Raw genomic sequence first — 18537 nt, forward strand, 5'->3', positions numbered from 1 at the left:
TATGAGACTAAGAAGGGCAAACTTATACATTGAGCCATTTGATCCTGAGACTGGAGGAAGTTGAGGAACTAGAGGAAGGGTGATAGATGATGAAAAAAGGCGAGTGGGTCCTGTCAGGTGGTTCTTGGATAGAAAGACTCATCCAAGTGTCCCCATCCACACCCCTTAGCAAGTCCCCTGGGGGGACATATTTTATGAGGAATGACAGAGAATCAAATGAAGATGGTGTCACACAGAAAAGCTAACTTGGGAGCAAAAGAGATAGTCCACATAAAGGGTCAAGTTTAAAGAGATGAAGTAGACAAGTAGGAGCCTTTTGCAATGGCGCATACATTGAGTTTGAGAGAGCTTTTCAATCTTCAAGGAATCTCTCCAAGTTGGCACATCTGAAGCATGACAGATGATCTTTTCATTTCTTTGGGCTTTAATAATGTTTCTAGCATTGTCCATTTTATTGTGGCAAAAATATGTTATGGAAAATTTACCCATTTTAAACATTTCTGAATGGGCAATTCATGGGCATTTAGGACATGCACATTATTGTGCAAACTTCACCACTATCCATCTCCAGACCTTCTGCATTTTTTCAAAATGAATGTCTACCAGTTACACAGTAACTCCTCGTTCCCCTCTGTCCCCTGGTATCTGAAAGACCAGGACTCCAGGATTTATTAGAGGAGAAGGACCTGCCGGGCTGCCTCACAAGGGGAGAACAGCAACTCCTGCAAAGGTGAACACACCCTTTGAGGGAAGGAATGGAAAGGAATGGGGCTTAGTGTACTCGGCATGCGCTGATTGGCAGTTTAATGTATGGTCATGTAGGGACAAAGGCTTAGGGTATCTGGCAGGTGCTGATGGTGGTTCAATGTAGAGTCCATATAAGGTGCCGGGTTAGGTGCTCAGGATGTCCAGGCCACTGGTCACATCATACTTTGCCCACCGGCTGGGGAAAGGGAGGATCTATCAGCATCCACTATTCTACTTTCTGGTTTTATACATTTGACTATTCTAGGTACCTCATATCACCAGAGTAATATTTAATATCTGACATTTTATCTAGCATAATCCCTTCAAGGTTCACATACTGGTATGTATCAGAATTTTATACCATTTCAAGGCTGAATAATATTCCATTATAACAGGTCCACAGCTTGTCCATTAACCTATTGACAAACTTTGGGGCTGTTTCCCCCCTTGGCTCTTGTGAATAATGCTATTCTGAACATGATTGGACAAATATCTTTCCATTATTTGGGATATATTTCTAAAAGTAGACTTTAAGCATATAAGGTAATAGGTTTAATTTTCGGGGGAAATGCCACCCAGTATTTTAAAGTGGCTGCACCATTCTATATTTTCACCAGCAATCCACCAGAGTTCCAACTTCTCCACATCATCACAGACACTTGTTTGTTTTTTTGTTTGCTTGTTTTTTATCGATAACACCCATCTTAATGGGTGTGAAGTGGTACGTCATTGTGGTTTGACTTGCATTTCTCTAATGATTCTGATGTTGAGCATCTTTACATGTGCTTATGGGCCATTTGAATATCTTCTTTGGAGAACTTCCTCCTCAATTGAGTAGTAACATTTTAAATTTGGATTGTTTGATTTTTAATGCTGGAAAAGTTCTTTATGTAATCTGGATAATTATCCCTTACCATATGTATGATTTGCAAATATTTTCTTTCATTCTGTTGGTTGCCTTTCCAATATTCTTTGATGCACAAAATCTTTAAATTTTGATGAAATACAACTTATATACTTTTTTTGAAAATGTACTAAAATTTAATCATTCATAAAAGCTTTAATTTAATCTGACAGTAAAACACAAGAAGCAATATTAGAATTGGTTTAGTATATTATATATTTTAGCTTTGAAAGCCATAGAAATCAGTTATCTCAGTTTTTTTCCTATAAAAGACTCATTTTTTCCAAAGCATTATGCACAAACAATTTTAATTAGAATATAATGACAGAATGACATTTCATAATTTTTAAATATAAAATGAAGTCAATGACTCCAAAAAGTTATCTGCGGTAATGAGTTTGAGGGCAAATTTCATCATCTATATCATTACAGATATAAAGTATAATGGTTCAACATTTAGTGCCTGACGGGCGGAATCATGATAAAAAGGTCAATATTGAAATCATTTGATTATAGTAGCAATATCTACTATATTGAAATGCATCCATGCTCTTTTGTATAATCAAATTAGAGTCAAATATATTTATTTTCACATCTATTATAACTGCTATTGCAAATGAGAAATACTATTGTCTTATTTTCTGAGAGATATACACAGAGCAATTTTTTTTTCTCTCCAGGAAACTTGTGCAAACCAATATAAGATCTAAATTCTTCACATAATATATAAAACAGGAGAAGCCGCTTCAGATTTATTTTTTGAAGTCTGGAATGCTGGCACTTTCCAATTAGGCAACAGTTCTTCATTCCTGTAATCTGGCTCAGAGCTGCTGCTCACTGTGGGCCTAAAGCAGCAGGCAGGATTTCTTTTTAGGCTTCTTCTTTTCCACTGGTGTTTTCCTACTGATCTGTCTGACCAGGTCATAAAATATCTCATTAACGTTGATCTTTGACTTTGCAGAAGATTCTAAAAAGGCACAGTTACAACACTGTCTTGCTAAATTCTGACCCTGTTCTTTGTCAACTACTCGCTCATCTTCCAGGTCACATTTATTGCCAACCAAAATCATCGGAACATCTTCTGTGTCCTTAACCCGTAAAATCTGTTCCCTCAGGTCCTGGAAGTCATTAAATGTGGAGTGAGCTGTGATAGAATATACCAGTGCAAACCCGTGGCCATCCCTCATCGCTGTAAATTGCTCCGTTCCCGCTGTGTCCAGGATTTCGAGCATACACTGTTGGCAATCTACTTCACCTTGCTTTCTGTAGGAATCTTCTATCGTTGGGTCATATTTCTCAACAAAAATTCCCTGAACAAACAGAACTGTCAGAGCAGACTTCCCCACGCCTCCTGAACCAAGGACCACTAGCTTGTACTCACGCATGGTGTGGTCTGTTTAAATGCTGACAATCCCCTGAGTCCAGCGCCTCCTCGGCCTCCTCCTCTTCCTCCTCCCTCCTCTCGGCCGTGGCTCCGGCTCTGGCTCTGCGCGGCGAAGGCGCCTCCAGAACGCGCACGGCTATACTTTTTTTTTTTTTTTAATTGCCTGTGCTTTTGGTTTCATATCCACAAATCATTACTAAATCCAATATCATGAGCTTCTCTTATGTTTTTTTCCTAAGATTTTTATAGTTTTAGAACTTACTTTTAGGTTTTTAATCCATTTTAAGTTAATTATTATATAGTAAAAGATAAGGGTCAAAATTCAGTCTTTGCACCCTGGCTGGTGTGACTCAGTTGATTGGGCATTGTCCAGTGCACTGAAAGGTTGTCAGCTTGATTCCTGGTTAGAGCATGTGCCCTAATTGTGGGCTCAATCCCTGATAGGAGGCATGCACAAGGCAGTTGATTGATGTTCCACTCTCACATCTCTGCCTCCCTCTCCCTTCCTCTTTCTCTCTCAAATACATCGTTTAAAAAAAAATTTTTTTAAATAAGTCAGTCTTTGCATGTGAATATATAGGAGTCGCAGCACCATTTGTTGAAAAGACTATTCTTTACCTCATGAGTGTCCTTGGCACCCTTGTTGAAAATCATTTGACTATTTTTGCAAAGGGTCGTTTCTGGGCTAACTTGTTTCATTGTTCTACATATCTGTCTTTATGCCAGTACTACAGTAGCTTTAAAGCAACTCTTAAAATCAAGAAGTGAGTTCTCTAAATCTCTTCTTTTTTGAGATTGTTTTTCACTAATGGGCAATTCATTGGCATTCAGGACATGCACACTATTGAACTAGAAGAAGAAGTGATGGATTATAAGAAAAGGTGAGTGGGTCCTGTCAGGTGGTTTGGGGGATAGAATGGTGAGTGGGGCCCATCCTAAGTATCCCCACACTAAATTTAAGGATGGGTTTTTCTATTTCTGAAAACAAAATCATTAGGATTTTGCTAGAGATTGCATTGAATCTGTAAATAATTTTTGGTAACTTTGACATCTTAATTTAAGTCTCTCAATGCATGAACATTGGATGACTTTCCATTTATGTATGCCTTCTTTAAGTGTTTTGTAGTTTTTAGTGTACATGCATTTTGTTATTTTCTTTTAATTCTCACCCAAGGATATTTTTTCCATTGATTTTTAGAGAGAGTGGAAGAGACAGAGAGAGAGAGATTGATGTGAGAGATACACACCAATTGGTTGCCTCTTGCATGCAACCCCCCTGGGGCCGGGATCGAGCCTGCACCCAAGGCATGTTTTTGACTGGAATTGAATCCAGGATCCATCAATTTGAGGGCCAATGTTGCCAAACTAGCCAAGGTTAGTGTACATGTATTTTGATTCCTTGGTTATTCGGAATATTTCTATTATGAAGTTTTTTTTATGTTATTGTAGATTTAATTATTGTTTAATTTCCTCTTTGGATTTTTCATTGTTAGTGTATATAAATGTGACTGATTTTTGCATATTGATTTTGTATTTAATAACTTTGGTAAATTTGTCTATTATAATTGATTTTGTGTGTCTGTTGACTCTGGGGTTTCCTACATATGGGATCATATAATCTGTGAACAATGATAATTTTACTTGCTTTTAATTTGAATGTTTTTAATTTATTTTTCTTGAAAATGTCTCTGTATAGAATTTCAATCTTCTGTTCAATAAAAGTGGTGAAAGCATGCATCCTTGTTATGCTCCTGATCTCTGAAGGAAAACTTTTAGTCTTCAACCATTGAGTATAGTGATAGCTATGCATTTTTCAATATTTACTTTTTTATGGTGAGAAAGTTTCCTCTCTAGTTGATTGTGTGGTGGACACATATTTCATCATGGACACATATTAAACTTTGTCAAATGCTTTCATCATGGACACATATTAAACTTTGTCAAATGCTTTCTCTTCATAGATTAAGTTGATAATTCATTCTGTTAACGTGGAATCTTAAATTGACTGATTTTCATATGTTAAACCATCCTCACATTCCAGAAATAAATCCCACTTACTCATTGTCTATAGTCCTTTTAACAGGCTATTAATTATGTTTTGTAGTAGGTATTATGTCAAGGGGTATTGCATCATTGTTCACAAATAATATATATAGGTCTGTTGTTTTCTTTTTATGGCTTTGGTTCTAGGGCATTGCTAGCATCGAAAAAATGAATTAGAAAGTGTCCTTTTTCTTAAAATTTTGGAACAATTTAAGGAAGATTGGTGTTAATTTGTAATCAGACAATCAGTGTGTCCGGGCTTTCTGTCACTTCTTGAGCCAATTAAGCAGAGTTGGATAATTATGAGAGTTTATTCCAATACTGCCAGCAGCGTGGGAGAACAGCAGGTCATCTGCTCTGCCCCCCATCATAAACTGGCTGTTTATATTGGTAGAAGTACACAGGAAAGTAGGCAAAAGGGTAAATGAGCAGGATACAGATATGCAAAAGAGCTGGGGTCTTCAAAGGGCTGGAGGTTTGCAGCTCAGAAGGGGGAGGGCGGATTATATGATCCCATATGCATTTCCCAGTGAGCAGCCAGTCCCCAGTGTGTAACTGCCAGCCAGGTTAGAACTTGCCTTCCTCAATCAGAGCACAGCCACCGCGGCTAACTGAGCAGGGGCAATGTTTCTCACAGTTCTAGCTGGTTCCCCACATTCTATTTTTGCCCCTATCAAATTCTTCTTGAAGTGTCTGGTAGAATTCACCAGTGAAATCATCTTGTTCAGGACTTTTCTTTGTTGGGAGGTTTATGATTAGCGATTGGATCCCTGTTCTAGTTATCAGTCTATTCAGATTTCCTATTTTTTAAAATTCAGTCTCAGTATTTGTGTCTCTAGGAATTTTCCCATTTCATCTGGGTTATCCAGTTTGCTGCTGTGCACCACTCATGGTAGTGCCTCATAATCTGTCCACCGGGGTGGTGTCAGAGTCAGCAGCAAGAGCACCACACAGCGCTGCTGGACTGACTGGCTCTGAGTGGCTGAGTCCATGTGTTCTTCTAAATTCTCCCATCCCACTACACCAGGGCTGGTCCCTCTGAAACCCTGCCTACTGACTCTGGGGTTTCCTACATATGGGATCATATAATCTGTGAACAATGATTGTGGTAACTTAGTCCACGTTTCTCCTTTATCCTCTGCTCACTAGTCATGGGTGCTGGGTCCAAGCCCCTTTGCCAGGGGCTGGACCTCCAAGGATGCCGGGTCAGAAGAGTCTGTGGGTGTGTAAGGATGCGCCTTGATTGCAAAAGCCAGTGGCCACAGAGCAGTCAGACAGAAGAGTCCTCACAGCACAGTCCACACAGGCAGACAGCGGACACTGGCTGGTGAAGGTAGATCTTTCCCACACAGCAGCATCCGTCCCTGAACCCACAGCTGGTACCTGAGCAGCCACACACTACCTCCTACACTCACCGCCTCACATTGTAGTGTTATCTGAGCCCTCTGGCTCAGCTGCTTCTCCTGTCTCTCCCGCCCAGCTCCTCTCTCTAGCAGACTTCCTCACACACTCCATCCCAGCTGCTCTTTCTCCACCAACAGACTTCTTCTCACTCCTGCCTCAGCCAACGAGACTGGTCAGTAACCTACTCTTATGCCATTTAGACAAAGAAGGCTTCGTGACAACAGTGATGTCAATCCTATTGGCTCTGAAGGGCACAGGGGACCTGGCAGCCTGGCCCTGCTCATGTATCTTGGCTGATTGGGTTTCCAGACTCAGAGTCCCGGGACATCCCATTTAGGCTCATGCCCAGAGTGGCCTTTGGTCCTCCTGGTGTATTGGTAACAAGGTCTCTGTGCTCCCACCGGCCTTGGCCGTTCGGAGACCTGGTGTGGCTCCCACAGGTGGGCGAAAGCATGTAATAATTAACAAATTACACAGGAACAAACTCTGTGTTTCACAGATTCACAACGGTAAGCTTACTTTTGCCCACCCCATATTTGTATAAAATCAGTAGTGATGTTCACACTTCTGACTTTAGTGATTTATGTCTTTTATTTGTTTTCCTAGTCAATGTAGTAAAGGTTTGTTAACTCTGTGATCTTTTCCAAATACTAACTTGTAGTTTCATTGATTTTCAGTGTTATTTTAATCTCTATTTTACTTATTTGCTTTATTCTAATCTTTATTAAGTCTTTTGTCAACTGATGGTCACTAGCAGGAATTCAAGGCCATCAGGAATTCACAATTTGGGGTGTGATGAAGAAGGAAACTGTTCAGTGCAAAGCAGCTCAGTTGTGATAGAGCAGGGTGTAAAAACAGCACAGTTGTGAGGCAGCCTGGCCAGGCCTGAGGCCAGACAGCTCTGTTCTGCTCCATGACGGTCGACTAAGCACTGTGCTAGTTTAGTCTGCTCTGCTCTTTGCCAGTCTGTCCTGGCTGGCACTGGTCTGCTTCACTCTGCTCCAGTGAGACAACCTCAGTGTTTTAGCTCAGCCAGGGGGGGTGAGTCTTCAGTCTTGAATGAAAGTACTCTCGAGAGCCAGAGAGGAGCTGGCTTCCATGGACAGAAGTCCTCACCTCTGGCCCCTGGTTGGATTGAGAACTTTAAATCCTTGCAGTTGATTGATCCAAAAGGCACTGTCCTGATTGGCCTGTTAACATAAAAAAAATAATAATAAAATTTAAAAAAAACCACACACATTGAAACCTGTAAAGAATTTTGTGAGTTTATTTGAGCCAAAATGTTGACATATGCCAGGAAACAGAACCTCAATGAATTGAAATAATGCTCCAGAGAATGGTGGGTTACATTTGTGTTTATTGCAATAAAAGGAGGGGCATAGTTGGATTACATGAATTCCATTGGTGATGGATTAAGGAAGTGAGATAAAGCCAAGTGGGGGTGGGGAAGTAGGACAGAGGGTGAAACCCCTGGGATTAGATAAAAAGTAAAATGATGGACACACACTTAGGTGGGTCCAGGAACAATTAACATGGTAATGAAGGAATTTGTGTCTATGTCCTGGCAATCACCACATTTGGTCGGGCCCAAGGGGCTCCAGAAAAAGGGAAGTTACAAGTTACCCAGACATTTCAAGGGCATGTTATCTTAGATGCAAAAAGACACATAAGCTCAGTTAAGGTAAAGGTTGACCTTGTCAGTGAAGGTATCAGCCTAGGATGTAACTGCCCACCATAACTGCTTTAGTTAAAGTTTGATTTCAGACCATCCTTTGTGGTACTTTAGGTCTCTGAGTTTGCAAGACCGCCATGCAGGCCTGCCCTGAGCTTGTCAGGTCAGCACGTGGCCCTTTTCGCCCACAGGCCAAAATAAGGCCACTCTGGTTGGTCAGAGCTGTGCAGGTCTGGTTGGATGGGAGAAGCCTTCATCCTATTAGTTGAAATCAGATTCCAAGAACTCCCTCATCAGGGCTGGCTCAGATGCAGAAACACCATGCAGTGGACAGTCTAGTGGGGAAGCAAGAAGTCCAGGGCAGGCTGCTCCCTGAGGTGCACTCAGTGTGAGGTCCTCTGTCTGGGAATGGCTGCTGGGTTCTGCTTTTTGTTTTTTTCTGAAATGAGCCCAGTTAGCCACAGGAGCCCTTCTTAGGAGGTATCTTCTTTCTCGGGGTTCACACCTTTTTCCTGCTCCATTTGCGTTTAGATTATTTTTTTATATAGACTTGTTAAAGATGTAAAGTTTGATTATTGATTTGAGATTTTCCTTTAAAAATAGTTTTTTTTTTTTTTTGTTTTGTTTTTTAGAGAGAGAGGGGAAGGGAAAGAAGAGGGAAACATATATGTGAGAACAAAACATCTATCTGTTGCCCCCTGCACCCCCATCATAAGAGATTGAAACGCAGCCCAGACATGTGCCCTGACTGAGAATTTCCTTTCTGTGCACAGATGACACTAAAAGGGCAAAATATTTCTTTTTCAATGTTAGCATTTATAGCTATAAAACGTTCCTCTTAGTACTGCTTTCAATGTATCCCATAGCTTTCGATGTGTTGTTTTATGTATTTTCTAATTTCTTTTGTGATTTCTCCTTTAACCAATTTGTTGCTAAAAAAAAAAAAGTTATTTAATTTCCACATATTTGTAAATTTTCAAGTTTTTCTCATGTTATGATTTTCAACTTAATCCCAATGTGGTCATGAAGATGTTTTGTACATATTTTTAAATCATTAGACTTGATTTGTGGCGTACTATGTGGTCTCTCCCAGGAGTACCTCATATGCACTTGTAAACTATGTGTATCCTGTTGTCGAGTATTCTGTATATGCCATTAGGTCCAATTGGGTTACAGTCTTGTTCAAATTCTCTATTCAAGACTCTAACTCCTATTATTCAGTTGTCTATTTCTCCCTTCAAATCTGTTACTGTTTACTTCATATACTTTGAAGCTCTGATGTTTGATGTACATGTGTATAACTGTTATATCTTCATGGTGAATTGGCCCTTTTATCAATTTATAATGTTGTATTTGTTCAGTTCTGGAAATTTATTTATATTTTTCAACTACAGATAATATTATCTTGTATTAATTTCGGGTGAACACATAGTGGTTAGACAATCATATACTTTACAAAGTGATTCCCCCAATATTTCAAACACCTACCTGGCACCATACATAGTTATTATAATACTAGAGGCAGCTTGCAGGAAGATTCTGCAATAGGCCTTCCTGCTGGATCTCCGCTGCTCGCCCGCTTCTCTCCCTTCTCCCCCGCCCCGCTTTCTTGTTTCTTCGCAGCTTCTCTCCCTTCTGCAGTGCTTGGCTTCTTTCTAGCTGTCTTCAGTCTTCACTCTGGCCTGGATATGTAAATTAACAGCCATATTGGTTGGGTTAATTTGCATACTTTGCCTTGATTGGCTGGTTGGCGTGACTTGAGGGTGTAGTGAAGGCACAGTAATTTGCATGTTTCTCTTTTATTAGAGAGGATTGCTTACTTCCTTATGCTATAATTTACATTCCTATGACTACCAATTTGTATTTCTTAATCCTTTCAACTTTTTCACCCAGATTCCCAATGCCCCTTCATTCTATTGTTCTCTACATCAAGGAGTCTGTTTCTATTTTGTTTGTTTATTTTGTTCTTTGGATTGCACAAATCATATGGCATTTGTTCTTGTAACAGTTATTGACTTAAATTCTATTTTGTCTAATGATAGTGTAGCCATCCAGATCTTTTGAGCACTATTTGTATAGATTTTTTTTTGTTATTTTACTTTCAACAAAAAACATACTTATTTATGTCCTTAAATTCAGTGAATCTCACTGAATATCATATAGTTAGATCATTTTGTTGTTGTTTTTTTTACTTTCTTTTTGCCAATATGTGGTTGTTGAATGAGATATTAAATTCATTTGCATTTAAAATGAATACTGCCTTGCCAGTTTGGTTCAGTGGGGTTGAGCATCAACCTATGAGCCAGGAGATTGCAGTTCTGGTATTGATCTCCAATGGAGGGAATGCAGGGAGCAGTTGTTCAATGACTCTCTTTCAACATTGATGTTTCTATTTCTCTCTTCTCCTTTCCTCTCTCTGAAATCAATTTTAAAAACATATCAGAGTAAATACTAATAGGGAGATACTTATTTTAGCCATTTTGTTGTTTTATATATGTCTTGTTTCCTTCTTTCCATTATAAATTATTTTTTTGTATATACATGTTTTGATACTTTTCTTGTTTCCTTTCATGTGTATTCAAAGATATTTCTTTGTGATTACTTGAGGAACTCATATAACATTCTAATGTTATCATAATCTATTTTGAATTGATACCAACTAAATTTCAATCACATATGAAACTCTGCTCTTATATAGCTTTGTTTCTGCCTCAACACTTTGTCATTGTTGTCACAAATTACAACTTCATACATTGTGTACCCACTAAAAACTAAAATTTTTATTCATTTTCCTTTTTAAATCCTGCATAAAATACAGTTGAGTATAAGTCAAAATTACACAATTGTATTGGTTTTTATATCTGCCAATGCACTTAGCTTATCTCTGCATATGGCTTTGATTTACTGTCTAGTGTCCTTTAATTTCAATTTAAAAGACTCTTTTTAGCATTTATTGTAAGGTGGATCTAGTGGTAATGAATTTCCTCAGCTTTTATCAGGGAATACTTTTGTTCTATTTTTGAAGGACAGTTTTGTTGGTATAGAATTATTGGTTGGCAGGTGTGTTGTTTTCTTACAGCACTTTGTATCACTTCACTACTCTACAGCCTCCAAAGTTTCAGCAGATGATCATATTAAGAATCCTTTCTTTTGTGATTGCTTTTCCTTGCTGTTTTCAGGGTCCTCTCTTTTATTTAGTTTTCCACAGTGAGATCGTTATTATTTGTTTCATTGTAGATCTCATAAGCTTTTCTTAGAATTCATAACTTTCTTAAATTTGTAAATTTATGTATTTAATTAAATTTGGGAAGTCTCTTTCAATAACCTTTCCTCCTCTTTCTTTCTCTTACCTTCTTCTGGGACACACTAAAATATATATATCGCTCTCATTGATGGTGTACCATAAGTTCTTTAGGCACTCTTTTCTTTATTCTTTTTTCTTCTTAAAAATCATACTGAATAATCTTAAATTTTCTATATTCATGTTCACTGATTCTTTATTATACCTGCTCACATGTGATGTTGAACCCCTCTAGTGAATTTTAAATTTACTTATTATATTTTTCAGGTCCCAATTTTCTCTTTGTTTTCATTTTATAATTTTTATTTGGTGATTTTTCATTTGTTTATATATAATTTTCCATATTTTCTTTAGTACTTTGTTGTTTTCTTTAGTACTTTATGCATATTTAAGAGAGTTATTTTAAAATCTTTATCTAGCCAAAACCAATTTGGCTTAGTGAATAGAGTGTCAGCCTGCAGACCGAAAGGTCCCAGGTTTGATTCCAGTCAAGGGCATGTACCTTGGTTGTGGGCATATCCACAGTAGGGAGTGTGCAAGAGGCAGCTGATCAATGATTCTCTCTCATTGATGTTTCTAACTATCCCTCTCTGTAAAAAATTAATAAAATATATTTTAAAAATAATAAAATCTTTATCTAGTAAGTTTGATGCCTGTGCTTCTTAAGGAATGGTTTCAGCCAATTTATTTTCTTCAATTGCTTGAGCTTATTTTCATGCTTATTTACATGTCTTGAAAATTGACTTTTGAAAATTAAAAATGGAACTGCCATTTGATTCAGTGATTCCACTTCTGAGAATATATCCAAAGAAAATTGAAACACTAATCCAAAAAAATATATATGTATTCCTCTGTTCATTGCAGCATTATTTACAGCTAGAGGCCTGATGCATGAAATTCATGTAAGAGTAGACCTTCCTTCCCCCGGCTGCCGGCACCAGCCTCCCTCTGGCACCGGGACCTGGGCTTCCCTCCAGCTGCTGGCAGGCATGCGGGGCTCGGGCTTCCCTCACAGCCCTGGCTTCATTCAGAAGGTCCTTCAGAAGGGTGTTCAGTCTAATTAGCATATTACACTTTTATTATTATAGATATCCAAGTTTTGGAAGTGCTCATAAGGAGCTGAGTAGATTTAAAAAGCTGTGGTGCATTTACACAGTGGAATATTACTTGGCCATAAAAAAGAAGGAAATCTTATATTTTGCTATAGCATGATGGACTTAGAGCAGTGGTTCTCAGCCCTCCTAATGCTGCGACCCTCTAATACAGTTCCTCATGTTGTGGTGACCCCCAACCATAAAATTATTTTTGTTCGCCCCACAGGTTGAGAACCACTAGCAGGGTCACCTAAGATCATTGGAAAACGTAGATATTTACATTATGATTCATAACGGTAGCAAAATTACAGTTATGAAGTAGCAACAAAAATAGTTTTATGGTTGAAGGTTACCATAACATGAGGAGCTGTATTAAAGGGTTGCGGCATTAGGAAGGTTAAGAACCACTGACCTAGAGGGTACTATACTAAGTGAATAAGCCAGTCAGAGAAGAACAAGTACTATATGATTTCATGTATCTGTAGAATCTAATGAACCAACCAACCAAACAAGCAAAATACAAACGTATTCATTGATACAGAGAACAGACTGACAGCTGTCAGAGGGCAATGGAGAGGCGGGGGGTGGGAAGGAGGCTAAGTGAGAGATAAGGGGATTAAGAAAAGAAAACACTTATAGACACAGGCAGCTGTATGCTGATTCCTGGGAATGGGGGTGGGGCAGGGAGAAGAAGTTACGTGGGGTATGGGGTAAACAGTGATGGAAGGGAACTCAACTTTGGGTGGTAAACACACAGCACAATATACAGATGATATATTATACAACTGTGCACTTGAAACCTATATAATTGCATTAATCAATGTCACCCAATAAATTCAATACAAATTTTTAAAATTGGCTTTTGAAAACAAGTCCCCTCTCCCATCTTTTCAGACTGGCTCTGTGCCAAGGATTTTTTCACTATTTAGCTAAATATGTTCCAACCCTTCACTATTTAGCTAAATATGTTTTAAAGCTAGGGATTGGCTCTAGGAAAAAATGTATATTATTCTCATGTCCTTTCTGTGCATGCAGCTTGCTTGTGCCTGTTTGTGTGGGTTTTCATATTCTTCTATATACATGGCTTTTTAAAAAATGTCTTAATTTATTAAAGAGTGTCATGCCTGCTGGTCTTTGGGAACTTAGATGTTCTAATGTCTGTCTTCACCCGTGATCTCGTGGCTCAGGAGTCTGCAGGTCCGTAGTCCCCCTGCAGCTTCCATGGGAAGTACCCTCCGGTTTGGGGCCTTGGTAAAAGGAACACCAGTCCTTCCAGCACTCCCCCGCCAGGTCAGGCCACAAAAACAAGGCTGGCGTTCCTTGTGGTTTGAAGGAGGCCATAGGAAAACGGGCTGCTGCTCCTCCCACACGGCTGTGAAACAGGCAGGATGTGGCCCGGGTGAGCCAGCATGCCACATGTCTCCTAACATGTTGGAAGTAGCTTTTTCTTGATTGGATGCTCACTTGGCTGCTGTAAACGTGAACTGTGTTCTAGGGTTCCCACGAAGTTATTTCAGTCCCTTACTGGTGTTTCAGAGGTTTCCTGGGGGAAAGGACTTGGAGCTTCCTTGCCTTCCACTTCACTGGTGCCGCTCTGTAACATGCAATGCTTCGTAAATCTACTCCTGACGTCTTTTGCAATTTAGCAGATTTATTTCCTTGAACCTTTCATACCTTACAGATTTTGTTTATGCTCTTAAGGCTGTCTTTTTCAAATCATATTTTAAATTACTAGTATTTAGGAATATTATTGAATTATGCATACTGATCTTATTATCCAGAAACCTAGATCAACTAATTTTCTAATTAGTTTTTATAGTTTTTATACAGATTATTTTGGCTTTCCTAGATAGATAGACTTATCTAAAAATAATGACAATTTTTCTTTCTTTTAAATTGTCAAACTCCATTTCTGACACTATTGCATAAAGTAGGACCACTGGTACAATACTGAATACTGCTGACAATAATAGATATCTTTTTTTTTTTTTTTTTTTTTTTTTTTTTGCTTCTTGAATGGAATACTTTTAAATTTCTTTTTAAAATAAATACTGTATATTATATTTGGTAATACCCATCATCGGTTTAAGAAAATTCATTCCTATGCCTAGTTTGCTACAAGTTTTTAGCATAGTAAAATGTATCCGTTGTTGGTATCACATGAAAATATTATAGTTTTCTCTTTTAATTAATTGCTACCTATTGTTAATGTAAATATTCATTTTTAATCAATTCCAATGTAAACTACCATGTTGACTTTTTAAAAAATATATATATATTATTGATTTTTTCAAAGACGAAGAGAGAGGGATAGAGAGTTAGAAACATTGATGAGAGGGAATCATCGATCAGCTGCCTCTTGCACACCTCCCACTGGGGATGTGCCCGCAACCAAGGTACATGCCCTTGACTGGAATCCAACGTGGGACCTTTCAGTCCGCAGGCCGATGCTCTATCCACTGAGCCAAACCAGTTTCAGACATGCTGACTTTTTAATTACAGATTAGTCTCACTTATTTTTTAATATTTTGAATACTGTATACTTTTCCTGACTTCCTTATTCCAATATAATGTCTCTAAGCATCATCTATATTGTCACTTATAATGGTAGTTTATTTATTTACATTGTTGTATAATATTTAGTTGTATGAATCTATTACAATATATTTATTTATTCTAAGTTTGAGGAATATTTATATTGTTTCAGAATTTTATTATTAATTTGCCATGATGGTTGCTTAGCATGTATTTTGGTACAAGTATGTACACATTTATGCTAGGTATATACTTTAATATATAATTGCTGGATCATAAAGTATGTGAATATTCAACTTTAGTGAATACTTCCAAGTGGTTTTATACAGTGATTTGCACTATTTTCTCCCCCACCACCAAGTATGACAATTTCCATCATTCTACATCCTTGGCAATATTTGGTGTTGACAGTTTTTTAGACTTTTAATTTTGAACATTATGTGGGGATTTCATAATTTTTATTTTTTCTTTGATAATGTATGAAGTTGAATAGATCATCAAATATTTAGTGAAAATTTAGATATTTAAATTATTTGCCCATTTTTCTATTGAATCATCTGTCTTCCAGTAATTATTTGAAGAAATGCTTTGCGTATTTTTTTTTTGCAAGCTATAAGGTTTTTATTTTTTTTATTATTTTTTTAATTTATTATTTTTATTTTAACATTGCCCCCCCTTCCCATACATACCCTCCCTCCCCAGAGTTTTGTGTCCATTGGTTGTACTTATATGCATGTATACAAGTCCTTTGGTTGATCTCTTATCTCCCCCAGATCTCCCTACTCTCCCCACTGTAATTTTACAGTCTGCTTGTTGCTTTACTGTTTGTCAGTTTATAATATTTTTTAATATCCATAAATGAGTGAGGCCATGTGGTATTTCTCTTTCATTGACTGGCTTATTTCACTCAGCATGATGTTCTCTAATTCCATCCAGGTTGCTGCAAATGATGAGAATTCCTTCTTTTTTATGGCAGCATAGTATTCCATTGTGTAGATGTACCATAGTTTTTTCATCCAATCATCTGCTGACAGGCACCTAGGCTGTTTCCAGATTCTAGCTATTGTAGATTGTGCTGCTATGAACATAGGGGTGCATATATCCTTTCTGATTGCTATTTCTAGTTTCTTGGGATATATTCCTAGAAGTGGGATTACTGGGTCAAATGGGAGTTCCATTTTCAGTTTTTTGAGGAAACTCCACACTGTTCTCCACAGTGGTTGCACCAGTCTGCATTCCCACCAGCAGTGCACGAGGGTTCCTTTTTCTCCACAACCTCGCCAACACTTGTCATTTGTTAATTTGTTGATGTTGGCCATTCTGACAGGTGTGAGATGGTACCGCATTGTTGTTTTGATTTGCATCTCTCGGATAATTAGTGATTTTGAGCATGTTTTCATGTGCCTTTTGGCTTTCCTTCTGTCTTCTTTTGAAAATATTCTATTTAGGTCCATTGCCCATTTTTTAATTGGATCATTCATCTTCCTTTTATTTAGTTGAATAAGCTGTTTGTAGATGTTGGAAATTAAACCTTTATCAGTAGTAACATTTGCAAATATGTTCTCCCACACAGTGCGCTTTCTTGTTGTTTTATTGATGGTTTCTTTTGCTGTAAAAAAGCTTTTTATTTTGATGTAGTCCCATTTGTTTATTTTCTCTTTAGCTTCCATTGCCCTAGGGGCAGTATCAGTGAAGAAGTTCTTCTGGCATATGTCTGAGATTTTGTTGCCTGTGGATGCTTCTAGTATATTTATGGTTTCCCGTCTGATGTTTGAGTCCTGTATCCATTTTGAGTTTATTTTTGTGTATGGTGTAAGTTGGTGATCTAGTTTCATTCTTTTGCATGTGTCTGTCCAATTTTCCCAACACCATTTATTGAAGAGACTGTCTTGACTCCATTGTATATTCGTGCCTCCTTTGTCAAATATTAATTGAGCATAGTGATTTGGGTTGATATCTGGGTTCTCGATTCTATTCCATTGATCTATATGTCTGTTTTTGTGCCAGTACCAGGCTGTTTTGAGAACAGTGGCTTTGTAATACAGTTTGAAGTCTGGTATTGAGATCCCTCCTACTTTACTCTTCTTTCTCAGGATTGCTGTGACTATTTGGAGTCTTTTATTGTTCCAAATGAACTTTTGGAGAATTCTTTCTAGGTCAGTGAAATATGCCATTGGTATTTTAATGGGGAGTGCATTGAACCTATAGATTGCTTTAGGAAGTATGGACATTTTGATGATGTTGATTCTACCAATCCATGAACATGGTATGTTCTTCCATCTGTTTACATCTTCCTCTATCTCTTTTTTCAGTGTCATGTAGTTTTCTGCATATAGGTCCTTTACTTCCTTAGTTAAGTTTATTCCTAGGTATTTTAATTTTTTTGGTGGGATGGTAAAGGGAATTGCTTTTTAGTCTCTGTTTCTATAAATTCGCTGTTGGTGTATAGAAATGCCATAGATTTCTTGGAGCTAATTTTGTATCCTGCTACATTGCCAAATTCATTTATTAAGCCAATTAGTTTTTTAATGGAGTCTTTTGGGTTTTTTATATACAATATCATGTCATCTGCAAATAAAGATAACTTTACTTCTTCTTTTCCAATTTGGATGCCTTTTATTTCATCCTTTTGTCTAATTGCAATGGCTAGTACTTCCAGTACTATGTCAAAGAGGAGTGGCGATAGTGGGCATCCCTGTCTTGTTCCTGTTCTTAGAGGGAATGGTTTTAGTTTTTGCCCATTGAGTATGATGTTGGCTGTGGGTTTATCATATATAGCTTTTATTATGTTGAGGTATGATCCTTGTAATCCCACCTTGTTGAGAGTTTTTATCAGGAAAGGATGTTGGATTTTATCAAATGCTTTTTCTGCATCAATTGATATGAATGTATGATTTTTATCTTTCAAATTGTTTATGTTATATATCACGTTTATTGATTTGCGGATATTGTACCAACCTTGCATTCCTGGAATAAATCCTACTTGGTCATGGTGTGTGATCTTTGTGATGCTCTGCTGAAGCCGATTTGCTAGAATTTTGTTGAGGATTTTGGCATCTATGTTCATGAGGGATATTGGCCTATAATTATCTTTCATTGAGTTGTCTTTATCTGGTTTTGGTATTAGGGTGATGCTGGCTTCATAGAAGGAGTTTGGAAGTGTTCCTTCCTCTTGAATTTTTTGTAATAGTCTGAGGAGGATAGGTTTTAGCTCTTCCTTGAATGTTTGGTAAAACTCTCCTGTGAAGCCATCTGGCCCTGGGCTTTTGTTTGCTGGAAGCTTTTTGATGACTGTTTCAATTTCTTCCCAAGTTACTGGTTTATTGAGATTTTTAGATTCTTCCTGATTGAGTTTTGGAAGTTTGTATTTTTCTAGGAATATGTCCATTTCCTCCAGGTTGTTCAGTTTGTTGGAGTAGAGTTGTTCATAGTATTTTGTAACAATCCTTTGTA

At 37.8% G+C, this 18537-nt stretch overlaps 2 protein-coding genes across 2 annotated transcripts in view; one reads left to right on the forward strand and one right to left on the reverse strand.

Annotated features, from left to right (window-relative positions):
* LOC118731566 (phospholipid-transporting ATPase ABCA3) overlaps positions 1 to 18537 on the forward strand; it is a 246857-nt gene that overhangs the window by 205754 nt on the left and 22566 nt on the right. The gene's annotated exons all lie outside the window — the stretch shown is intronic.
* LOC118731567 (ras-related protein Rap-1A-like) lies at positions 2209 to 3158 on the reverse strand. Its single transcript, XM_036460221.2, has one exon. The coding sequence runs from the start codon at positions 3034 to 3036 to the stop codon at positions 2497 to 2499; it is 540 nt and encodes a 179-aa protein (XP_036316114.1). The 5' UTR covers positions 3037 to 3158; the 3' UTR covers positions 2209 to 2496.

Source organism: Pipistrellus kuhlii, unplaced genomic scaffold, assembly GCF_014108245.1.
Source record: "Pipistrellus kuhlii isolate mPipKuh1 unplaced genomic scaffold, mPipKuh1.p scaffold_m20_p_31, whole genome shotgun sequence".
NCBI classification, from domain to species: Eukaryota; Metazoa; Chordata; class Mammalia; order Chiroptera; family Vespertilionidae; genus Pipistrellus; species Pipistrellus kuhlii.

Coding starts and splice junctions, on each gene's coding strand:
- LOC118731567 (XM_036460221.2), bottom strand. CDS start 3,036: ATGCGTGAGTACAAGCTAGTGGTCCTTGGTTCAGGAGGCGTGGGGAAG.